At 36.9% G+C, this 25,905-nt stretch overlaps 2 protein-coding genes across 6 annotated transcripts in view; both read left to right on the forward strand.

Moving 5' to 3' along the window:
- Positions 1–3,527, forward strand: part of LOC120420532 (MKRN2 opposite strand protein) — a 49,227-nt gene extending 45,700 nt beyond the window's left edge. For both annotated transcript variants that reach the window (XM_052709128.1, XM_039583605.2), the window contains exons 2-4: positions 2,634–2,769; positions 2,835–3,227; positions 3,289–3,527. In XM_052709128.1, coding sequence (XP_052565088.1) covers positions 2,636–2,769; positions 2,835–3,227; positions 3,289–3,400 — 639 coding nt within the window. In that variant the 5' untranslated portion in view covers positions 2,634–2,635 and the 3' untranslated portion in view covers positions 3,401–3,527. The remainder of the gene's footprint in view (positions 1–2,633; positions 2,770–2,834; positions 3,228–3,288) is intronic.
- Positions 3,528–5,558: 2,031 nt separating this feature from the next.
- LOC120420492 (ras-related protein Rab-5B) lies at positions 5,559–25,695 on the forward strand. 4 transcript variants are annotated; one of them, XM_039583538.2, is made up of 6 exons: positions 5,559–5,718; positions 17,764–18,211; positions 18,275–18,395; positions 18,463–18,631; positions 23,721–23,834; positions 23,895–25,695. In XM_039583538.2, exons 2-5 carry the CDS (start codon positions 17,955–17,957, stop codon positions 23,819–23,821), a joined length of 648 nt encoding a protein of 215 aa, XP_039439472.1. In that variant the 5' UTR covers positions 5,559–5,718; positions 17,764–17,954; the 3' UTR covers positions 23,822–23,834; positions 23,895–25,695. The 4 variants fall into 4 exon arrangements, with proteins under 4 accessions (XP_039439472.1, XP_039439475.1, XP_039439474.1 ...); XM_039583541.2 differs by lacking the exon at positions 5,559–5,718 and adding an exon at positions 5,788–5,811; XM_039583540.2 differs by lacking the exon at positions 5,559–5,718 and adding an exon at positions 6,217–6,493.
- The last annotated feature ends 210 nt before the right edge of the window (positions 25,696–25,905 follow it).

Below are 25,905 nucleotides of genomic sequence, written 5' to 3' on the forward strand. Positions count from 1 at the left end.
GACATTTTTCAAAAATTAATATCTCTGGAACCAGATTTTGAACCATCATGCATTATGGCTCAATAAAAAATATAATAAAAAAAATAAAATACTTAAATAAAAAATCGGAATTTTGAGATTTCAAGTTTTAGTAAAATAAATAAATAAAGAAACGAGTAGTTTTTTAGAGTGTAACTATTTTATCTGAATAGTCCTTATTATAACACAACTCGACATTTGATGCCAGTAAACGCTTCAGTTTCGTCAAGGTAAGAGAATTGAAGTTTTTCGAAGAACAAAGTTGCTAAAAAAAACCTCCTGAATAAAAGAAATATATATATAAAAAAAAATTAGAATAGATAATTGGGGATTGCTTAAAAAAAATAACTTTTTTGGTGCCTTTGGTATGCCCAAAGAAGCAATTTTGCATCTTTAGTTTGTCCATAAAATTTTCCATACAAATTTGGCAGCTGTCCATACAAAAATTATATGAAAATTCAAAAAAAAAATATCTTTTGAAAACATTTTTTGATCGATTTAGTGTTTTCGGCAAAGTTGTAGGTATGGATAAGAACTACACTGAATAAAATGATACACGGTATTTTTTTGCAGATTTCAAATTTCTCTTTTTGTCACTAAAACTTGATTTTCAAAAAACACTATTTTTTTCTGATATGAAATCCCAACTTTTCTGAATTTCCAGAATGTGCATAAAATCTTTGACCGAGTTATGAATTTTTGGAATCAATACTGATTTTTTCAAAAAAACAAAATAGAGCAATTCCAGCCCAAAACAGGAATTTTTTAGGTACTTTTTTCTCGACCCTCTCCGATTTCAATGAAACTTTGTAGACATGTTATCCTAGGCATATATAAGCCATTTTTGTGTATATGGAGCCAGTTTCACTCGATAATGACATTTGAGAAAGGCGTAAGTGTTTTAAAAATTTTGTATTTCGTAATTTAAATATTGCTGTATCTCGAAGCCGTTGCATCGTATCAAAAAGTGGTCAAAGACAAACTTGTAGGAAATTTGACGGGCTTTCCTAAAAAATACACTGAAAGAAAAAACACGCTACCTTTATGAGATTTTTTGATTTTTAAGTTTAAAAGTCAAATTTGAAGGTGAGCCCACGATTTTTTTTTTCGTTCAAAATTTTTGTGAAAACAGCCTAAGATGTTACAAAAAGACTCACGAAAAATGCAGGATGGAGCAACTCACCTAAAAAATACAAAAATCATTTACTTAAACTGTTTTTTCAAAAGTGCTCTAAACATCAAAATATTCAAAAACCGAACACCAGAGTCGATTCTCCAGACAATTTTACATAAAAGTCTCCATATTGACCATTGTCCTAAGTCCAATCCTTGTGAAGTTACAGCGGTTTTAAAAATAAAAATGTTGAAAAAATAGGTTTTTTATGGTTTTTGGCATTTTTTATATGACAGACTTGATTTTTCAGTCTCGAAAATATTTTTACCGGAAAGCTCGTCCAATTTTCCATAAGTTTCTCTTTGACCACAATTCAATTGGATGTATGGGCTTACATATATAAGCTAATTTATTATCCAGGTTACTATAATACACTGAAAAAATATTATGTTTTCAGTGTAGTCCTTATCCAACATTGCCGAAGGCACCATATCGATCAAAAAATTCCTTCAAAAGATACAGATTTTTGAATTTTCTTAAATCATTTTTGTATGGACAGTTGCCAAATTTGTATGGAAAATTATATGGACAAAATATTGATACAAAAAGGCTTCTTTGGGCATACCAAAGGCACTAAAAAAGTTTCAGTCGGATTAAAAAATATAAAAAATAAAAACAAAAAAAAGACCGATTTCGTAGATAATTGCTCTGAAGTCTCAATGAAAATACATTCAGATGTAATGAACCACTAACTAAATATTTATTTTAAAAAGTTGTATAAACAAAGGAAGTCCCATAGCTTATAGGAATTTCAAAAACTCTAGATTTGAATCTTCAATTTGCTCATGTTACTCTGCAACCAACGTTTAGTATAACTAAGACCCTATTTATTCCGTCACCCTACCGGGCACCACAACGACCGGCGAGGGGTGACTCACCCACACACCCTTGCGCAGGAGGAGCTCGAGCATTTGGGTTCGGTAACCCATGGTTACCGGAAATAACAACCAACTTCAGCTGATCGCTGCCGAGGTAGCCGATGAAATTGGGCACTTCTGAAACATAGTAGTCCGGGAGGGTTGTACCAGGAGGGGACGGGGCGGGTTTTGTTGATATACTTTATAGGTGTAGAACATGCAACAACTCTGCTTCGGCGTCGGCTTACTGCGATTGAGGGACCTTATTTGCCGGTATATAGAGAGAGGGGTTGTGTGGGCGCATGTGTTGTACCAAACCCTTCGCACGTGGTCCTAATCGTTCAGGAAAGCTGTTGAGCAACCATAATTAATCATTTTCCTGCGGGGCCAATTTGGTGTGGGGTTTTACGGTTCAGTACTTGCGGTTTTCACGCTGTCGCAAAGATGGTCAATGCTGGGATTTTTTTGAAGAGTAGGGGAATCAAGAATTCTATAATTAACCTTTGACCTTGTTATTTGATTGACAAGTTATTAATTTCAACGGCCTGAATAGTTAATTTCTTGACATTTAATTTCTCTTCTAGGTATGCCACCTGACATTGATCCTGACATTATATGTTTCAAACACTGTAAAAGCAACATCTTTACCTTTAGCGTACCCAATCACTGTCCAAAATGCAACCAGTCGTTGACCGAAGCTGAGAATTTGTGTCCATTTGCGTAAGATCTCAAAAACTGTAGTCCCCGAACAGTTTCAACCAACTTCCCCCCCGAAATTTCCTCAGTTTACCGCCAATCTTCGTTAACGCCACCCAAACCCCGTGCGCCGTAATCCTGCGCCCCTCAACCGGTGACTTTTGGAGTGACTTCCACAACACGACGAACCTGCACATTGCGCTGACCGACGCGGACGGCTCGATCGTGGAGTTTGACCAGCCCGGTCTAACGCGAACGGTTGCGCGCCGGGTTGACCGCAGCCGGTGGGGTCAGTGTTTGCTGATCCTGCAGGTGCCGGAGTCGTGGCAGTACGAGTGGGAACAGCAGTTGCACCACGTGGTCGAGGACCGGGGCTGGCGTCACCGCAAGTACGACGAAGACCGGCTGAACTGCTTCAGCTTTGTGTTGGAATTTTTGAGGTTTTTGCGGTACGGCGATTACTGGAAGTATGCGGACAGCAGGTGAGATTTTGAGCATCAAATCAGTTTCGATTTGAAATATTTAGATTTTACGTATTTTTAGGGAACGATTTTCCACGGAATTCATTGTGCCTAAAACGAGAACGGTGGCAAAGTATATTACCATTTTCAGAAGGATTAGAGAGCATGGCTACTGGGCGGAGTTGGACCAATAACTGTGATCAAAAGAGGCCATATTGTTATAATGTTTATCATATAAGTAGATTATTTGATTTCATTTCATATTGAATTATGAAATTCTTCATCTTTATAGATAGTTAACATGAATAAATATTACCTAACATTAAATACATGTTGACTTTTGAAAGAAATCCCGTATTAACAAGAGTTGATATATTTTACGAATTAAAATTTAATTGTTTACAGTCCAAAAGAAACACATAAATTGAAAATTGCTTGAGACTTTGCTCGAAGATCACAAGATATTAATTTTTGTGATATTTAGAAAAGTTTGTGAGACTTAAGTTTTTGCACGGGAAAATTCGAAAATCTCATATTGTTTCGTAGGATATCTTCTCATATTATTGAACAGTGTTAAAGATTTGAAATATTTGATAAAAAATGAGTTTACGGGCTTGGATGCAACACTCGATTATATCAGTATGCAGCCATTCCACGTAAAACAGGAAGTCTCCAAATCAAAAGTGCTCCGATTTGGCTCAAATTTGGAGTGAAGTTCTTTGGCCTCCGATTTGGCTCAAATTTGGAGTGGGGTTCTTTGGCCCAAATAATTAGACCACCCGAAATAGGGTGGTCCAAAAAATTGTATTTTTTATCGATTTTCGCAAAAAGCACATTTTTCAAAAAATCATATCTCCCGAACGGCTAAACCAATTTCGAAAGAAAGGTTGCGTCTTTAAATTACGATTGTTTGCGTTTTTCAATTACGAATGTTGCGTCTTTCAATTACGAAAATTTTGGTACCCAAACATATATAGGTCATCGCTGAAATTTTCATGGCATCGCAGTTTTAGTGAAAAAATTGATTTTTACCCGTTTTCGTCCTTTTCTCGTTTTCGCGCGCGGCGCGTCGGAAACCTAGTTTTTGATGTTCAAAAAATCATATCTCCGAAACGTGTTAATGAATATTCACAATTTTTGGATATGCTTTGTAAAATATTACAAGGAATCAGGGGAAAATATTTTCAGATATGAGCTCTTTGGTCCCGAGACCTTCAAATTAGCAAATGAAATTTTTGTAGGACCTTTTCAAATATTCAGCTAGCTTTTTCAAACATCCACATATTTTTCCTTTGCAGCCCAACTAAAAACCTGAAAAATGTGATTTTTGCGAAAATCGATGAAAACTGCCATTTTTTGGGCCACCCTATTTCGGATAGGAGCACCCTAATCGTCAAACAAACAAAAAATACGGGTCTAATTATTTGGGTCAAAGAACCCCTACTCCAAATTTGAGCCAAATCGGAGCACTTTTGATTTAGAGAGTTCCTGTTTGACGTGGAATGGCTGTATGAGTAATTTATTGGTCAACATGATTCTTGAACGAAATATTGTTAACTGAATTATATACATTGAGTTTTTCCCTTTTTTATATCAGGTTATAATTAAATAATGGCATCATTAGTGCGCTGACCACGGGGACGCGCTGTCTTGTTTTTGCATGCTCATTTTCATTTCTTTTGTGTCGCTGTTTGTGTGCTTGGGTGCGTGGTTATTATATATAAAGGTGGAGGGATTTTATTAAATGATCATGATATTGCATTATTATATTTAATGGATTATATAACCACACTATATTTTACACTAAACACATTATACAAAACACATATGGAACTGTAAACTGGAGCGTTTGGTACGGTATGTCCACGCATCCTTCCTCCCCTGTAGATTCTGTGAAATGTGATCCGTTCTCAGACTCCTCTCTGGGGTAAACACAACGTAGTAGGGCTGGCCGCTTTAATTTTTGCAATACATTTTCGGGTGTTCTCGGATGTACTGCAATTATTAGTAATGACAAGAAAAGTATATAATATTCTCAGGTAATTAATTTAGACACATGTCAGGTATATTTTTATTGAAAAAAATATATTTAAATGCATTTTTCTCATTTTCTGTACAAGATTATTTTAAAAACAAAGTGTAATGCTGGTGTATAGTGTAAAAAGTTATTGCGGAAAACATCTATTTTTCACCCCGTGCTACCTAACATTTTCGCATTTTGGCATTTTTGACAACTACCGCGGCACAGCTCTACCTATCTTATCTGTCACAAAACAAACCAGTGTGTGTGCGCGCTTCAGTGTTATCTTCCTGTATTCGTGTGCACGAGCCGAGCCAGGGGCGGACGTCGACACACTCATCCAGCTCGTCAAACACAAAAAAGTAGTCGAAAGAAAGAGTCATCATCAGCAGGCGGAGCAGAGCCACCAGGGCAAGAGAAAAAAACTGCAGTTTAGGAGCGAATTTTCGTCTCCGTGCATCGCAGCAATCGCATTCGGAGTATTCGCGCAAGGTGATTATCGCGTTCGAGATGGATTACTTGGATTAGCCGTGGTTGGAAAGTACGGGATGATATTTCGCGAACAAGTTCGACGGAGAAAAAATAGTTTAGTGAAAAGCGTGCGCGCGGCTGTGTGCGTGACGTTTTCGTGTGCGTACGACGTTCGGGTTTGGTTGTGTTGGTGTGCTGGTTCGCCAAGGTTGCTCGATTGGCGGGGTGTGATGGATTGTCACACGGGGGATTAAAATCATTCTGATTTGGATAACTGGGATTTCCAACTCACTTTAGAGATTGTTTACATTGGGTATGAGCAGGATACACTGTTTGTTTACTAGACGACTTAGGTCCTTTGACATTGCTTCGTCTGAAGAGGCACTAGCTCCGTTGTTTTGCTCACTGCAATACAACCGTGTTACCTCAAGATTGATGCACCCTGCCGACTACCTGAACCACAATCAGCAGTATTTTCTCTTTCTGGTGTGTTTTGTGATGGGCTCTGCTGTTGTGTGTGGATTTCCCAGCAGATCGTCGTCGTCACAGTCCAAGTCGTAGTCGTAATCTCCATATTTTGCACTTTGGCTGCTGCTGGCTGGTTGAGTGTGTACAATATTTGCCAGTCGCAGTAGTAGGTCGTGATTTTCCTATGCACAACAGCTCTCAAACTGTGCAAAGTCGCGTTCTCGTGATTAAAATTTGAAATTTTCTCCTCCCCGGGAGCCACTGGCAGTAGGCCACTCTACGGCCTCAGAGCTACGACAACACGGAACTCATCCCAGCAATCATTGCGGTACGTGGTCCACACAAAGGAAAAAAACAGATCTTCCTAATACTCCACTCCTTAGGGTGGGTGGGGAAGGTTAGGAAGGCGGGAAGTGACCCTTAAAAGATAAGAGATTCCCCCCCCCCCCCCACCCTCGGGGGGCGGTTGGTGGCGCGAGGTGGTAACTTTCAAGGTTGGCCCCGAAGGGGCTGACAGGAAGTGATTTTTTGCACAGGGAAAATTCCCCACCTCCCCCCTCTCCCCTCCATTTCTAATGCAATCGATAGTAATTAAATGGCCACAATCTGGACTGGTTCGGCGACCGGAACATGCAATCGGGTTCGGCCAATTCCAGCGGATCACTAATTGATCGTCGTCGTAGTGGGAGCGACAAGGAACGTCTCGTCGTAATCAGAGGCAGACAAAGAAGAAGATCAACTTTCTGGAACGAATCGTAAAGAGGGTGGTGATGGTGTGTTGGTGCGAAAGGGACGGAAAAGTGAAGTGTGTTTGTGTGTGTGTGCAACTCACGAACAAGAAGAAGGCAGCAGCAGAAAACATGACGGAATGTGGTGTAGTGGACGACGTGTTGGTGCAAGTGGGACGGATGATGAGGAGGCGATCGAAGAGTCGTGTCTGACGGAGAGACAGGGCGTGTGCACGGTGGGTTGGGTGGGAGAAGTTTTTTGTTTACCCCGTTTTTGGGACAAATTTGCCCATTGTCCTATTGATTCGGATCTGATAACGCAAAACACGGAGAAGATTCCTGTAGCTAAAAAGACGTATTTTTCTTTGCGTCACTTGAAGTGTTGTTTAATGAACTTGAAACTTTATGATAAGCCACTGATAAGAGTACAGACATCCTCTCGCTATCTTTCGCTTTCTTAGATGTATTTTATGCTAGTTTTCCACATTCAATGATAAGAAAAAAGCAAAAAAAAAAAAAAAATTAAAACAAGTATACAAATTAAAATGACAAAAACTTTAAATAAAACTTATACCAGCCTAATCTATGTGGTACACTTGCCCCACCTGACCAAGTTTTTTTTAAAAGCTCTCAAAAAAAAAAAAAAAAAATACCAAATGGTGAAACAACCTTAATATTAGGTTGAAGTAATAAGTAGGGTCACTACTGATCTAAGAAAAATGGTATTTTGATAAAATGAATTGAAAAACGAAACCTAAGCCTTATTTTGTGTTTCCCAATACGGGTTTCGCTTTGTAAGCGGAAGGTGATGGGTTCGATTCCTGTCTGGCTCGGCAAAGTCAGATCCCTTAAAAAAGTAAATATGCTCACTGGGAATACTGACCGGTAGGCGATGGGTTTCGACAAACGGCGTGCTGGGTTTCCAAACCAGAGGTCGTGAGTTCGATTCTCGTACCGGGATGATGAAGTTTTTTTTTTTTTAAATAAGAAAATTAATGGTTATGAAAAAAACACCATTCAATTATTGACAACTAGATGAGATTTTTAAAGCATCCTTCAAGCAAGAGAAAATATCGAGGAATGAAAAGTATCAAAGTATGCAGTTTGAAGGGACTGTAGAATTCATTGGTAGATTGAGCAATACTTAGATCGAGAAGATCGACAACTGTAATTTATTTTTTCAGATTTAATTTGTACTAAAATAAAACCTTTAATAAATATCGAAAAAAAATCTAAAAGTTTTATTATACTTTCAGGTTACAAACTAAAAGTTTTTTTTTTAAATTAGCACAATAAGTCTGGTACAAGTTTTATTTAAAGTTTTTTTCTCCCCTGAGGAAAACAATTTTTTTTATCAAAAAACTTCAAGATTTGATGGAAATTTAAGTGTAATCAGGCTGAAATCAATTTAAAGTACATTCCCCTGCGTTTAGAATCATTTTTAGCATGTTTGGGTTGATTTAAAAATCCTTAGAATTTTTGAAAATTGTCGATGGTTATTATCGCAAAAAGTGTTTTCCGCTAAAATTTTTGTTTTCGTCAAATCTTACATTTTTTGAAAACTAATGATTGCGAAACAACTGAACTAGTATAAAATGCATTTAAAAACACTTTTTCCATGCAAATGTTGTTAGTATGGCTTGTTATTTCAATATTTATATTTTAATTTTTTTTCACTTTTTTCGAAATTTGTCTCGTATGTTATCAAAACACGAACAAAACATTTTAAGTCGAACTTTAAAATTTGCCACATCGATCACTCCGTGACGTGAGAATATAGCAAAATTTTGACCCTTTTTAGTTTCATCAAATTAATGAGTCATTTTTTGCAGCTGCGATTGATGATTGGATCACTAAAACAACGAATAAATAATTAAAATGGAAGACCTATCAGCCAAAGTGTGTGGTTTTCGTCGCTGGAGAATGTGTTTTTTATTTTTGTATTTTGATTTTTAAAATCAGTCTAACAGCTCTTGAGATACCGGCATCTAAAAATTAGACGCTAATTTGTTGACACTCAGAAAATAGCGTTTTTAATGTTTGTTTTTTTTTTTTTTTTTAAACACTTTTTTAACAACCGTAAGTTTAATTTGCAAAGTTTTTGAAGCAAATTCTAAGAAAATTATCCTATCTATCTTTGACTATTTTTCGATGTTTTCGAATTACCTTCTTTTACATAGAACTCTGGTTTCAGTCACTATGCTTCGAAGACCACTTTTTGCATTTCTAAAGTATACTGAACCACACTAATCGGCATAGCAATGGTAATTGCGCTTGCTCATGGCGAATCCTATACCTTTTAATAAGTCCCAAACCGTCCAAATTTAAGCAAAGTGTTTGCCCCGATCAGCTAGCTCCCTACGTTGTGTCTGTCGGGCCGGCCGGGAAAGTACACAGGTTGCCTCAGCAACTACGAAGAACAGCGAAAACGACGACGAAACACCATTCGGAGGACGATACAATAAATCAAACACACGGCGATTACTTCTGCCGAGGAGACATCCAATCTCCACGGCGGTCAAAACACAAGAGAACGTTTATTCACAACATTACAATACAAGTAGTCAAAACAATAACAATAACAAATAAACGTCAAAATGTCACTCTGACACTACTTCTTTGGTTCACCCCCCCGTACGACGGGGGGTAACTAAAACTATCTAATTATAGGGTCCACGACCCAACATACCGGTCCCCTAAAACGTCAGTTTTACCCTAGGGAACCTGCTCCTGTGATGCTCTTGCGCCTACCGTTCCGGTCCCCATGGCATCCTCCGTCATCTTCTTCTTCCGGGATGATTCTGCTTCGCTCGACTGCCATCAACCATGGCCGGAGCTTTACCGCTTGTAGACGCTGCCGTTGATCCCTGGTACTGCTGTCGTCTTCGGCAATCTATCCACGATGGCAAGAGTACCATGACTCCAGACCCGAAGCAGCAGGAACGGTAATCAACAGCCGCAGCTGAGCCAATCAGTGACACAGGTGGTCATTGGCTCATCGGCTGCTTATACGAACGGTCGTATAGCACCACAAGGGTGGCCGCTTCCGAAAACGACCACTCCAACGTCAATGGCGGCCGAGCCATTTTGAAGCAGCGTAATCATCCGCAAACAGAATCCACAGCGCGGCCCCAATCCTGGTCACGGCACCAATGTTCGGACCCAATCCCGTCTGGCCACGAAACGCTTTCTCACCTGTACTTCGGCTGCTGAGGCTTCTTTCTACGTTGTGTCTAGTTGTTGTGTGTTTGTCCTTCGTGTGTTGTGTTGTCCTTCTGTGTCCCGAAATTCCTCCTTCCAGATTCCTTCCGTACCTCCCGTGCTCGTTTTCCACTTCCCTTTTCTTTATAGGTTCCACAGGTGTGTTCCAGAGCAGGTGTAGCAGATTCCCGGTAAGTATTTTCTCCACAGGTTCTCAAGAAAACACGACGAACTTCACGATAGAAAACTACAATTTATTCCACAAGAAAACTCAACTTTCCCACACACCACACACACGCACCGACGAGAGACGACACCCCGTAATCAGCTAAGATAATGATTGCTTTATAACCATATGTACCAACTATTGAACACATTTAACAACATTAGCGTTGAAGCTATGTAGGACAAATAAATCGTCGTCGCAGCCGGTCGTCGTCTCGCGTTTCTCTGAGGAGATTTGTTTACCTTTGCGCGAATAAAGAGAAGAAGAAAGTTGAGTTTTCTTGTGGAATAAATTGTAGTTTTCTATCGTGAAGTTCGTCGTGTTTTCTTGAGAACCTGTGGAGAAAATACTTACCGGGAATCTGCTACATCTGCTCTGGAACACACCTGTGGAACCTATAAAGAAAAGGGAAGTGGAAAACGAGCACGGGAGGTACGGAAGGAATCTGGAAGGAGGAATTTCGGGACACAGAAGGACAACACAACACACGAAGGACAAACACACAACAACTAGACACAACGTAGAAAGAAGCCTCAGCAGCCGAAGTACAGGTGAGAAAGCGTTTCGTGGCCAGACGGGATTGGGTCCGAACACGACGAAACCGCATTTGGGTCCGAACGTACGACGGGGGGTAACTAAAACTATCTAATTATAGGGTCCACGACCCAACACAAAGCTTAAGTTGGCGATTGGGCTTGCACTCCAAAGGTCTTCAGCTCAAATCCCGAGGGGAAAGGATTCGAGTGGCAAAAGATTTGCCATCTTTTGCCACTAGAATCTTGCAACAGAGACCACCAATTGTGTGTCATGTTCTCATGCATAGCCCGATATCAGCGACATGTGTGCCATTCCCGCTATTCCACAGAACAAAACTCGCAGCGGTGAATCACTCTTCAACTATTTAAACAATCTTCTTTTATCCGCAACCTCAAACCCACCGTGCGTGTGTGCACAGTGCAAAACGTCAAACGCAAAAAAAAGTCCAAGTCTGAACCCAAACTCCAACGCAGCAGCAGCGGGGTTCTCCGTGACCACCATCATCATCACTGCAAGCTAGAGGAAGACGGGAACCTGCGCTGCCCTGCCTGTGTGCCAAAGAAAGAAAGAGAAGCCAGCCGCCGTCAGAGTGTCAGTGGCAGCAAATCGAACCCGAAGAGAAAGGAAAATGACACTTTCATGAATGGAGTAAAGCAGGCTGTGTTGATGTGTTGTGTTGTGTAGTGCGCACTTGAGAAATTATTATTAAATTATCGTCGGCGAGCTGCAACGGCAGCAGCAGCAGGAAAAAGCCTCTTTGTTTTGGAACACCCGCCGTTCAAAACTCGTCGTCATCGTTATCTGGAACGGCCGAGAAGGCCGCCACTTAGTGACACAATCTAGCTGCGAACAAAAAAGTACACAAAAACAACGGTGAATTTAGTGCTGAAATCTGCTTTTGGTAGTGCAGTGTGAAGAGAGGAAGAGGAAAACAAAGAAGATATCTGCCCCTTGGTGGAACCAGACCAGTAGCAACAACGACAACCCGGACGAAACGACTACTAGTGTAGAAGCTCAGGGTAGAGATATTTGCAGTCTAACTACAGAGAGAGGGTCCCGTTGGCCCGTATCACTATCGCAAGAGTCAGAATAATTCCCCCTTCTATTGCGAGCAGGAGGAGGGGACAAGTTTGCCAGATAAGTGAATAATATCAGCGTACTTCTCCGTCCCGTACGAGAGTTTCAACCTGAAGATCTGGATTAAAGTGGGTCGATTGTCACTCACAAAGATTGACCTGATAAAGATGCATCTCAGCTCGACCACATTTTGCTCTCGTTTCTAATTGTTGTCCCACTTGATTGAACCATTATCACAGTTTGCTCGTCAATGTGGGCGTTTCTTCGCTTGTGTTTCTCTGTTCAATACAACTTTAAAACCGCGCCATCAGGAACGAAGGAATAGACTTTCAACCAGCTCGGTGACTCATGCCTCACGGAGTTCGATCGAATTAGCTGATAACGAGCCGCGCGACGCAACAGATTTGTGTTGTTATTGCTGGGCTGGCGTCCTCGTGTCGGAGTCGTCGTCGCCGCCGCCGCAACATTAGCAAAATTGAGCGCTGCATTAGCATTTTCGGAACGCCGCCTTCCGGTTGATGACGTAGTCACGAACCGAAGGATCCGTGTTCTAAAACTAGTAGCCTCTTTTTGTTACGGCTCGCTGAATCCAACAAGTTTAAGGACACACGCACGCCATGTGAACGGCGTTGCAGAATAAACACAACGGTTCTTTGTGCTTTGGCTGTGATGGCGATGAAGGTCGGCTCGGGCTGGATTTGCTCTCTGCAAATAGCGTGTACCTACCTAGTGCAAGCGAGATGGGGTTTTTGTTATATGGCACCGCCAGAGCGCTCTGGTCGATGGCCCCGCCAAAGTTTACAATCGGAACGGCGCACGGTTCATGGTGGGATGAAAGTGCGGGGAATTACCTTTCTACTCGTTGAGGCGATATCTTTTGAATTTGAACTAGTTGTTTGATTTCAAAGTTCTTACTCGCTATTAGAGTTCAATGGAAACTGGTAAACTGAAAAATCAAGGCATTGCTATTTGTTGTGGAATGGCAGAAATTTACATTACAGAAATTTTTCCTGAAATTTCAGAGGCCAAGACAGCAAAATATGTATGTTCAGCTTTCATTGAAGAGTTATTACAAATTTTAAGTACTTTTGGATCTGTTTTCGAATTGTTATGTATTCAAAAAACTATGTTTTCAAAATTCTGAAATAAAAATATTCAAAAATTTAAAATGTATGAAAATTAAAATTTCTGGAACTTAAAATTTTGAAAATTTTAAAACGCTAAAATTGAAAAAAAAACAGGAAATTCAGAATTCAAAAATTATTCAATAAAAATTTATAATTTAAAATTAAAATAAAAACTTAAAAAAAAACAATTAAATTCAATTATTCAGAGTTTCAAATATTTAAAAATTTTAAGGCTTGAAAATTAAAAAAATCAAGTAATCAAATTTTTTATTGTTCATGGTAAAGGCTAGTACAAAACTCGGAAGAAACGCGAAACTCCATATTACAAAAAAAAGGTCAAGAAAATTGCCTCACGAGGCTGAATGTCAAAACGCAGAATCTTGAACTACCAAATGCATTTTCTCAATACTGGAGCAATAATTGCAAAGAACGCATAAGCATTTTGGCAGCTGTTTGGCAAATTCCAAGACAACAGGTAACTATGTAACAAAACCCACGGTGTTGAAAGGTAGCTGGGGAGGCCAGCTATTGATTGACACTTCTGGAGTTTTCTTTTTTAAAAGGTCCAACTAACCAAATTTTCAGTTTTTGATTTTTGTGTGTTTTTTAATACCCCTGACTCAAGGAGGTTTCAAAAACACCCAAAAAGCAAGTATTGAAAATTTTGTTTATTGGACATTTTCAAAAAAAAAAAAAAACTCCAGACTTCTAGTTATGTGAAAAAGTTAACTACATCCTGAAAATTTTAAGGTTAGTTCAAATGTCAAAATGCTTTTCCGCCCTTTTCTCGAGTTGCTCAAGAATACCATTTTAGCCGCCATCTTGGATTTAAACATTTTTAATCGCTCGTCAATCAAACATAAGAAAAAAAAATCTCGGTTCAAAATAATCATTTTATTTTCCGCCAAAAAAAATTGAAAAAAAGAAATATAAAAATAATAAAAATGGGAATTTTCGAATTTAAAAAAAAATTGAAATATAATTTTTCAAACGACTGATAGACAATTTCTAAAATTTAAAAATCTTTAAACTTTAAATTCAAAACTTAAAAAATTTCTGAAAAATAAAAGGTTAAATTTTAATTTCCAAAATTAGAATTTTCCAAGATTATAAAACTGTATATTAAGAAATTCCAGCATTTTAAGACAAATTTTTAAAATTCAAGAGCAAAAAGTTTTTAAGAATTCAAATATTTTATAATTCAAATAATTTAAAGATTTCAAATCTAGAAACCAAAAAAATATATTCAAAAGTTAAAGAAATGAAAATATAGAAATAAAAAAAAAATGAAATTCAAATATACAAACATTTAAATTCAAGATTTACAAATTCAGAAAATTTAAAAATAGAGAATTCAAAAATGTAAGCGATAAAAAATTGAAAAAAAAAATAAATTCAAGAATTCAAAATCAAGAAACTCCAAAATTTAATTATTCCAAAATATATAAATTCAAACATTTAAAAATTTCGGAACACAAAAATATTAAAATAAAAAAAATGAAAATTCTGAAAATTAGAAATAATAATTCCGAATAATTTCCGAAAAAAAAGATCTTAATAAAAATATAAAAAAAACTATTTTTATTTAAAAAAAAATTAAATTCAGATATAAACATGCAGAAAATTAAAAAAAAATCAAACATTCTACGCACTCATTATTGATTTTGCCGAAAACAGAACAACTGATAAAAATCAGTCATTTTTGGCAGAAAATGACAAACTTTGACAATTCAACTGTCATTTTTCGCTGAATATTAAGCAGAATTACTCATAATTTGCAGAGACTCTGCATTTATTTCAGCCGAGCGATAAGGGTTCGTTCAAAAATTACGTCCATGAATAGGGGAGGGGGGGGGGTCTAGGGTTTGTGACAGCCCATGTTAAAGGTATAGGAAAAGTGCGTGACAGGGGGGAGGGGGGGGGGGGTCTGAAATCCCAAAAAATCCCTGGACGTAATATTTGAACAAGCCCTAAGTTATTCTGATTTCGGCATAATTCTGCCGAAGTTTGGCAAAACTTTCTGTGTGTAAAATTAAAAAAAAATCTGAAAAGTGAAAGTTCAGAAATTTAATATTCATATTACAAAAAAAATCTAAAATAATAAAAATGTATTTTAAGAAATTCAAGCATTTAAAGCGTGGTGTAGGGGTAAGCGTGATTGCCTTTCACCCAGTCGGCCTGGGTTCGATCCCAGACGGTCCAGGTGGCATTTTTCGAGACGAGATTTGTCTGATCACGCCTTCCGTCGGACGGGAAGTAAATGTTGGCCCCGGACTAACCTAAAAAGGTTAGGTCGTTAGCTCAGTCCAGGTGTAGAAGTCGTCTCCCTGGGTCCTGTCTCGGTGGAGTCGCTGGTAGGCAGTTGGACTAACAATCCAAAGGTCGTCAGTTCGAATCCCGGGATGGATGGAAGCTAAGGTGTAAAAAGAGGTTTGCAATTGCCTCAAACACCTAGTTTCGAGTAGGAATCTCGCAATCGAGAACGCCAAGGCAATGCTGTAGAGCGAATAATTTGATTTTTGAAGCATTTAAAGCATTTAAAAATCATAAGTCATGAATTTTAAAAATTCAAATATTTTAAAATTCAAAAATTATAAAGATCTCAAATCTAAAAACAAAACAAATATATTCAAAACTTAAAAGCATTCAAATTCAATAATTTAGAAATTCAAATAAACAAAAACTGAGAAAAAATTACTTTAAGATTTAAAAATAAAAAAAAGTTAAAAATGGAAGATTCAACAATTTAAGCATTTAAAAATTTAGAAACACCAAAATTGAATAATTTCAAAACGTAAAAATTAAAAGATTAAAAAAATTTGAAGCTTGCTTACTAGCGTTGCTTTAACAACGAAAATATAAATAAATCAATCAAAAATATTTTTTAAAATTATGTTCAATATGAAAATTCTGAATTTAAAAATGATTAAATAATAAAATAAAAGATAAACAAAATCAAATTTGAATTGTTGTTCGGCTAGTACATCACAAAATTCATTATTTCAATATTTTATCACCGCTAATTCTTCAATTCTTAATCACTATAAAGTGGTTTTGGGGTCATACTTAAGATTGACAATCGACAATATGACAATTTTGAAAAATATATAGATTTTAATTGTATCATTTTTTTGCTGAAACTTTGCATAAAACATGCATCTGATAAAGTGTGTTCGAATGTATTTATAGACAAACATGATAAGAACACTGATTCTGTTTTGTTTTTGTCAACAGTATCTTTTGACATACATACTGCCGTTCTACGCATAATTGTCCCATGTCAGTTTTGGACGATTTTGACTTTATGACATTTTTAAGTTTAGTTTGATGTGTACTTTGAGAAAAACACATAAAATCTGGTACTTTGTTCGGAAACTCATTAAAAACAACACCAAGTCTGTTTGTCCCATCGTTGTACTTCTACGCATAATTGTCCCACCAAGTATTTTCTTTCCGAAATCATTAGTTTTACGAAGCATTATGTCTTGTTTACCTGTTGTATAGCAAGAGAATCACAAATGAGGGTGATAAACTGCTAACTGGGGTGATTAAGGACACATAGGGCGAATAGGAACCCACGGGACAATTATGCGTAGAAACGCAGAAATCGGTCGAAAAATTTCAATCGCGTTTTTCTCAGTTGCACTTTTTTGAACATGGGACAATTATGCGTAGAACGGCAGCATATTGTTTGAAACAAATTAAATACAATTATAATTTGAATGCGAAAGTTTTTTGAAAACTGATCTGTCCATATCTTTACCATTCCCCCTAAGAATTGCCTATTCCCCCTCCCCAGGGTGAACTTCATCACCGTTTGAGAAACCTTGCTTTGAATAATATCGAGCATAAATTTCAGAAATTTTAAATATTTAAATAAAAAAAATATAAAATTTAAAAGTATAAAATTCAGATATTTTTAAAGATAATAAATAAATGATTCAAATAAATAAAAATGCCAAATTATAAAAAAATCTGAAATACAAATATACAAAATTTCATAAATTAAATTAAAGAATTCAAAAATTTTATTATGCAAAAATTAAAAATTCAGTATTTTTAGATAATTTTAGTTTAAAAATTTACCTATTTTATAATCCGGAAATTATAAAAAAATCTGTTATACAATCCTGTTATAAATTATACTTTGCCATAATTTCCCTGCCGGTCATATTCAAACTAATTAAATATAATTATTGTTGTTGTTTGAAAAAAACTATTAAAGAAAATTCGAAAAATCATTCTAAGATTCTACTGAAGTATTTGTTAAAGTAATTCAAGCCGGCATCAATCGCCGCTGCTGCTGCTCATGTTCAAAGTGGCCTCCTTCAGCCAACGAACGTGCAACGTGCGGTGTCGATTGTGAATATTGTGATACCTAACCTAATTGATAATCGCCCATTAGCGCCGAAGTGCGCATAATAAATTGTGCAGCTCCAATATTATAAACTCTCAGGCAGGCGGCTCTCCTTGAGGTGGTGTCTTCTTTCGCCGTCTATCTATCTAGCATTGATTCTAGCTTTCCAGCGTGGTCAATTCTTAGTGCGAGGTGCTGCTTACGTGGATGAGATTTCGTGTTCTGTCGTCGTTGATGCTACTATTTCGCGATACGCATCGATAGCGAGTGCTAATCCGACTGATTGTTTAATCAATTAGCATTGCGATCGAGTTGTTAACGTCGTGCTTTTTTCTTTGTTTACAGAGTTGCTGCAGTCGTAGTCGTCCCGCGGATCTACGGGAACGAACGAAGAAGGACGGACATCTTGTTGCTTTGTTTTAAGTTTATTTTATTTTGAGTTGCACGCAGAGCGGCAACCCCTCTCCACCGAATCCGGAATCCGGTGTGTCCACATCCAATCGTTTTTTTTGTGACCCAGAACCAGCAGCAGCAGCATGGCGTCCAGTCCGCGAGCCGGTGGCGGTGGTGCACAGCGACCGAACGGCGCCACACAGAACAAAATCTGCCAGTTCAAGCTGGTCCTGCTGGGCGAGTCGGCGGTCGGCAAGTCCTCGCTGGTGTTACGGTTCGTCAAGGGTCAGTTCCACGAGTACCAGGAGAGCACGATCGGGGCCGCGTTTCTCACGCAGACAGTCTGCATCGACGACACGACGGTCAAGTTCGAGATCTGGGACACGGCCGGACAGGAACGGTGAGTTGGTGTGGAGTGGTTATCCAGGAGTCTCCTTACTAATGAATTATTTTATCCTGACAGGTACCACAGTCTCGCCCCAATGTATTACCGAGGTGCTCAGGCAGCCATCGTTGTCTACGATATTCAGAACCAGGACAGCTTTGCACGTGCTAAAACGTGGGTCAAAGAGCTTCAGCGACAGGTGAGAGAGATCTTAGTCTGCGTGACCCGGATCATGATGATTCTAATTCTTGGCTATTATCTTGAAGGCATCGCCGAACATTGTGATTGCGCTGGCCGGCAACAAGGCCGATCTCGCCAACAGTCGCGTCGTCGACTACGAGGAGGCTAAGCAATACGCGGACGACAACGGGCTGCTGTTCATGGAGACGTCGGCCAAGACCGCCGTGAACGTGAACGACATCTTTCTTGCAATAGGTGAGTCTTTTTCGACAGAAACAGCTGTTTCTCTGTATGAATCACTGTCAACGTCACAAGGGGGTTGGAAGACCGAATCAATGTCAGTTTGCTTTGGCTGCGCGGTTATAATTGGTTTATCGATGGAATGTTTTTTGTTGCCCCTCCCTTCCTGCACCCGCTCACCCGTTTGGCATATTGTTGCACTGCAAAATTACATGAACCCGCGTTGCCACCTGCTGCTGGCTGTGGCCAGTTACAATCGATTTTTTGCTCTCCCCCCTTCGATGGTCAATCGCGCGGATGCGACTGTATCGACCATCGTGCGAGCGTACAATGTGTGTGTGTGTTGAAGAGGTGCAAAAATGTTTTTGTTTTCGTTTTTTTTTGTTTCGTTCATCCTCCTCCATCCTACTACGTCTGCTGTTGTTGGTCGTAATTCAGTCATTCATGGCGGGCTCACGGTCGCACGGTGTAAATGGTGCATGTAATTCATGCTAATTTGTGTGGATCGGTGACGTCATGTAGATGTGGTGTGAGGCGAACTTTCAACACTTTATTGGTTTACTAAGGCTACAAATATTTAAAAAAAAGTTTTTTTTTTTCATAATTGGCACAAGCAATCAATTTAATTTTTTATCACTTTAAAAATAAAGTTGCACAATACATATTTTTTAATCTTCGAAATTTTTTGATGTGTACTACTAAAAAGACAACTATTATTGAGCCATAGTGCGTGATGGTGCATTTTCTGATCTTTTAATTAAAAATAACTTCAAAATTTTAATATCAAGCTTAACTATTGAAAACATGCTCAAATAGATAATTTCACTTATTCAATAATTTAGACTAAATTTCAAAATTGTTCTAATATTTTTATTGAAGAGATCAGAAAATTTCGTAAAAGCTACACTTTTTTTTAAATAAAAAAAATATTTTCAAAGCTCAAAAAACCTAATAAAAACGAAAATGTATACCTTAAAGCTTCAATTATAACAAATAAATAAAAAAATGTGAAGTTCTTTTACGATAGCAATTTTGATTTTGCTTAAAAAAAAAAGATTTTCAATAATTTTTGGCCAGATTTTCGATATTTTACAAAACCACGATTTTTTTTTTCAAAAAAATCATATCTCCTTAACCAGATTCTGCACTACTATAATTAAGTACGTACACTAGGAAATCAACTTATAGTCATAAAAATTTAAATCTCAATAGGGATTTTTTCGTGTATCTTTTTTTTCTGTTAAGTCTTAAGGAGCTATTACACTACGGCAAACAAACAAATTCGCCCTTTTTGACAGTTTGCCTGCTTTGTTTTAGAGGTGGGCAAAAAAAGAGCGAGCCGCTCAAAGAGCCGGATCACTGAAAAGAGCAAACGAACCGTGGCTCAGAAAAAAAGAACCGCGGTTCTTTTTTAAACTTCGGTCTTTTGAAAGAACTATATCAAGATGGCATGATTTATGTTATAAATATAGTTTATTGAATTTCCAAAAAAAATAGTATTAAATTTGTTTTTGAGAATTGAAAATGCAATTTCAAATATTTCAATGCTTATAAAAGTTGATTCCAAACTCGATCCCAAAAGTAAATGATTTTCTAAACAAAATGAAAAAAAACTTTTCATTGAACAACTGATTGTACATTAAAGTATTACCGGAATACAAATTTGAGCATTCCAAATTGCATGACTTGTAAAATATTACCAAAAATCTACTGAATAGTTTAGAGATTTTTGAAAAAAATAAATAAATAAATAAACGCATTCGTTCGATCAAAACTTCAGCGTTTATAGACTTCATCGATTAAATAAGAATGTAGAAAAGAGTTGACAGAATATTTTCTTCAAATAAAATATCAGCATTAGTTCAATTCTTGCAGAAATAAACGTTATTTAAAAATTAAAAACAATTTTTCCAGCATCCAAGATTTAAGTTTGGATGCCATTCAATTACTCGAGTAGTAATGTTGACAAAGAGACCACCAAGACCTATGTTTGACAAGGGCATCTTCTCGTTTTCAGTTTCAATTTGTTTTATCAAATAATTTATATAAGTCCAATGTGAAATAACTTATAAAATCACACGACTTAAAAAAAAAACCTTTGATTCTAATTTAGAAAAAGAGCGAATGAGCCGTTCAAAAGAGCGGCTTTTTTAATGAGCGAACGAAAATGAGCGGCTCCTAAACAATGATTTTGCTCACCTCTAGTTTGTTTGCCTGGATTTGTTTGTACAAACGTCAATCTGCATACATTTTGCCTTGTTTGCGAGTTTGGCAAACTGTCAAACACAAAAAAGTGCGAGTTAGCTTGTTTTTTTTTGCCATAGTCTAATACCTCCTTAAGTATGAAAATTAGAACTACGAGCCATGGTTTCAACATTTGAATGAAAGAAGTGTTTTAAAATCCATTATACACCTGTACAGATGTTTTGCAATCATTAGTCTCCAAAATATATAAGTATGTATTGATGAAATTTTTTTTTTTTGCAAAAGAAATTTTTTTTGTACATCGGTATTTTATAAAATTTTAAAATGTTTTTGAACGAGCTCAAACATGCTTAACCCTCTACTGCCCAATTTTTTTTTTTCGTGTTCAGGAGGTCATTTTGAGCAACTATTGTTCTACAACTAACTTTTCTTCTCTTGTTTTATGTGTTTCTTGTTTCATTTTTAGTATTTTAATTTGCATTTATCTTGTTTACTTTATCTTTAATTTTGATAGTATTTGCCTATTCTACCTCCTCCTATCATTACATTTTGCCTTTCTATTTTATTCATGTTTTAAAGTCATTTTTTTAAATTTTTTGCTTGTTTTCTATATTTTCTGCTCTAGAATGGCACCACTATCATTTAAATTATAAAAAAAACGCGTAGAGGCATAGTCTGGGACACTAGAAAAATACTGCAAACTTCTTTTTTACTTAAAATATACGAAATGTTAGTAAAGAATACATTCAAAGTCGCCAAAAAAAAATGTCATTTTTAAAAACATTGGCAATGTCACATAAAACGGGTCAAACATCCAACCCTAAAATTTAAAGAGTTCTTCTTTTCAATGCTTTTTAAACATCAAAAATTGGTTGAAAAATGGATTTTTGGCAATTTTTTAGATCGAGGTCCGGCGGGGTTGGGTTGAAGAGGGTTAATATGACTGTTAATGTACACTCAAAATCAAATTAACCCTTAAAAACGAGGTAGACGAGGTAGAACAGAATTCTGGCGGACTCAGTCCGGAACAGTTCCGGCAAACTGAAAAAGTTGACACGCGGACGCGATGACACGCACAAGTCCACGAAAAAGTTCCCTGGCATCGTTTGCAGCCAAGGAAAGTACCCTTTTGAAAGGGTAAAGCCAGCGAGGTGAATTCAAAGGATAGTTTTAACCCTTTTAAAAGGATAAAATGTATCCTTTTGCATAGGGTAAACCTCGAGTACCGCTTAAAAGGATACATATAACCCTTTCAACGGGTAACTTTATTTTTGAGTGTAGAAAAATGCATTTTAGTCTGTTTGCAGTTGAATTAACTTCTATTTTGATTAAAATTTTAATGTTTTGAATAAGGCTATTTTTTCAAACGGCAACCTTTCCATTCAAGTAATTTCTTATCAATAATAACATCGAAATGGAGTCTCCTACGTTTGGCGAAAACTCGAAAGGCGAAATCACAAAAGGCGAAAATTTATTAAGCGAAATATTTCAAAAGGCGAAAAGCACATTTGGCGAAAAAATACCCAACTGGCGCGTAGTTTGGGTATTTTTTCGCCAAATGTATGTTTTTTAATCATTTCCACAAATATTTCCGTTCTTTTTTTCAATACAGTTATTACAGATTTTTCCTTTCAATTAATTTCCTCATGACTTTTGTATATTACACTTTTAACACAAATCACTACTTGTTTAGCATATTTTATTGTCATAGGGTCCTAAAGCTTTATGTCGATTAAAAACCATTTCTGATCACTTTTTTTTCATTTCAATGAAAAAATATAAGCTAACAAGCAGGGATGGAATAATCGCAAAAAAATCAATTTCGCTTGCGAACTTTCTTCACCCGCGAAAGAGAGAGGAGGCAGATCACGCAAAAGAAAATCGCTACCGAACTTCTCCAAGAAAATCAATCTGCTGATGATTTTTAGTGAATTTCCTTGTCAGCACCACTTAAAAGTATTTATTTCAATTTGTTTACACACATTGCCCATCTACAAAATGTGACAGGTCATTTTTCGACTTGTGACGTTACACTTGCAAGTGTAGTAGTGATAAAGATGATCCGCCGAATAATCAAGATGATGATTTTTTTAGATTTATTTTCCCGATCTTTCGTGCGCGAGAGAGGAGAGCCAAGCTCCCTTCGGATTTTTTCTCTTGATGAACGTCCAATGATTTTCTTTTGATGATGATTATTCCATCGCTGCTAACAAGACAACATTTTACGATGGATCAACTATGGTCCCCTTGGAACCTGCTGTTAAGTAAGATACATTCTGGCAAGAAGGGTCGCGAAGTTAATTTTTAAGAATCGAATTAAAAATCTTTTTTTGCAGTCGTACAAAAGGTTATTGTACTCAGCTAAATAAGCTTTATCGTTGTGAATAATAATATCACCAATTTAAGCTTAAGCGCCATTGGCATTGTCCATTGTCTGAGAGAAGGGAAGAATCCTATCAAATAAAACTTTTTCGCCATTTAAGCCATTTCGCTTTTTGAGCAATTTCGCCTAACGTGGGTCTACTTTTTCGCCTTTTGAATTTTCGCCTTTCGAGTTCTCGCCTATTGAGTTATCGCCTTTTGTGGCAATCCCCGAAAGAAAATGTATTAAAAATTAAAGCGGCAAAGCTTGCTGCGTTGCATTTGCCGCGGAGACAGATTCTGTGAACGGATCACTTTTTTACATAATCAGCAAGGAAGTTTGGAAGCGTGGACATACCGTACCAAACGCTCCAAAGCAGTTGTGTGATGTTTGGGTGTAAATTGAGCAGATAAACAAATATTCAGAGGATCTTTTGAGTTCAATTGAAAATTAAAATATAATATAATAAAATAAATTCAAATATATGTAGTATAAATCTAGTTTCACAAAGCCTAACCAAAATTAAATCACTTTTAGCTAAAAAATTGCCTAAGAACGAGGGCACTGGACCACAGCAAAACATAAGACCTACTCAGAACGAACAGAGCCGACAGAACAGCGGATGCTGCAGCAAGTGATGTTTTTCAGCTGGTGAGTGATATTTATCTCCTTTTTATTTGTTATCGTGTTAATTTAAATTCCTTGTGACAGAAACCGTCTTGTTAACTGTAGAACCAGTTAGCAACAAAACCAACACGAAGGAGGAATGTTTGAGAGGAGAAATTATCGTCATGATGGTGGTTATGGCGATGTTGGCGTCGTCGTCGTCGTTGGCAGTAGGATTTAAGACCGATTCCAAACTAGTTATGCTATACCAAGAACAACAGTAAAACAACAACACAACAACAACTAAATATTTCAGACATTTACACAGAACACATTCACACCAACAACAACAGATGAAACAAACACAGATCTTTAGTGGATTGCAGCAAAAATTAAGATTGAAAAATTATTTGAACCCCTTTTTCAAGCAGATACATTAATTTTAGACACTAATCTAAAAATACACAATACACACACACTCACATCATCGGATAATTGTAAAAACAAATGCAAAGCATTAGTGCTTTGTTTGAGAAGATGATGTGTCGAACACAACAATAGCAAAGGCATGCAAAACAAAAGTTTATGAATATAACTTTACCAACAATTGTAATAAAACAAAACAAAAAATAGTGCAACTCATTCAACTGAAAACAACTTAGAATCAGCGCCAGACAGCTGCAAGCCCCTCCCTCCCGTTCTTGTTCTTCTTCTATGAATAGAGAGATATTTTTTTCCGTTTCCGTTAGCTCCGCCCCCACTCCGCACTCACACACTCACACAAATCCGCTCTAGAGGTTGCTTTTCTCATTTGCCACTCCCCCTCCGCACCAAACAACCAAACTGACCCCTCCTCCTACCCCCCTCTGATAGATAAATACGTTTTTTCGCTCCTTCCTTACAAACGCTCTAATGTAATCAATTCTTCGTGGAAATATATTTATTGCTAAACTAAACAAGTAAAACAAATCCTTAAATATATGAATATATTTAATGAAACAAAAAAAAAACAACATTACGATATCAATAAAATACAGAAAAAAAAGGAAACCAACCAACCAAGAGCTACGACGAAGTGTGAAAATGGTATTTAGAGAAAACAAAACAAAAAACTAGAAGAAAAAATACCACCAAACGAATTCGGTGAAAAGGAAAACAATAGAAGAAAACAAACAAACTAAACTTACACAATTTGTGCATCTGTAGAGTTATCGAAAGGATAAGATTCCCGCCCCGTTCTCCCCTATATTTGTTATGAAAATGTTTATTTTTCGGCACGCAAAGAATGGTTTTTATTTTATGATTGTTCGTAACCATTTGTATGAAATTACTGGTGAGGCAAACCGGAGGAAAATACCGTAACTTTCAATGAGTTCTACTATAGCATTTACACGTAAAAAAACACGCCAAACTCTTTGGTCAAGACGATGGCAAAAAAATGAAACAATTAAATTGTGCTGCACTGTATTTTTGAAAAATCGAACAAACACAAGTTCGCCACTTTTGAAAGATTGCGCAGAGAAAGAGAGAGAAAAAAATACCCCAGAAAAAAAACGATATCAATCGGTGTGATGAGCGAGTATAAAACAAGTTGATAAAGTGATCTTTTTCTATATAAATATGTTTTCAGTAATTAATGAGAGAGGAAAGAAATAAAAAAAAAACTATGATCAAATATTTAAAGTATATGAATAATGCAAACGTCAAAAAATCTTCATTTTCTGACCGTCTCAACATTTGTCCCCAGAGAGAAAAGAGAGAAGTAAACGAAATTGGTTCGCACGCGGCAAACGTTTAATTTTCGCCGTTCCCTTATCTTCTTGTGTAGTGTTAAATTGTAACAAAATAATAAAACAAGAGATTTAAGCAAAAATTGCAATTACCAGCAGAAACAAAAAAAAAACAACAACAGTAAATCGTTTCAAATAACCGACATTCCTTTTTTAACACACATGAATCGAATTGAAATTAGTGACAAACAAAACAAGAAGAATAAGAATTAAAAAAAGAAGCTACAAAACACAACACAACAAGGACATACATTAAGAAACAAAAAAAAGAAAAACACACACACACATACACATTGGTGAGGAGGAAATACATAATTTGAGGACAC

This window comes from Culex pipiens, chromosome 2 (genome assembly GCF_016801865.2).
Source record: "Culex pipiens pallens isolate TS chromosome 2, TS_CPP_V2, whole genome shotgun sequence".
NCBI lineage: Eukaryota > Metazoa > Arthropoda > Insecta > Diptera > Culicidae > Culex > Culex pipiens.

Excerpts from the sequence above, each read along its gene's own strand:
- LOC120420492 (XM_039583538.2), top strand. The coding sequence starts at position 17,955 with ATGGCGTCCAGTCCGCGAGCCGGTGGCGGTGGTGCACAGCGACCGAAC. Across the intron at positions 18,396-18,462 it reads TCAAAGAGCTTCAGCGACAG|GCATCGCCGAACATTGTGAT; the intron begins GTGAGAGAGATC and ends ATTATCTTGAAG. Across the intron at positions 18,632-23,720 it reads CGACATCTTTCTTGCAATAG|CTAAAAAATTGCCTAAGAAC; the intron begins GTGAGTCTTTTT and ends AATCACTTTTAG.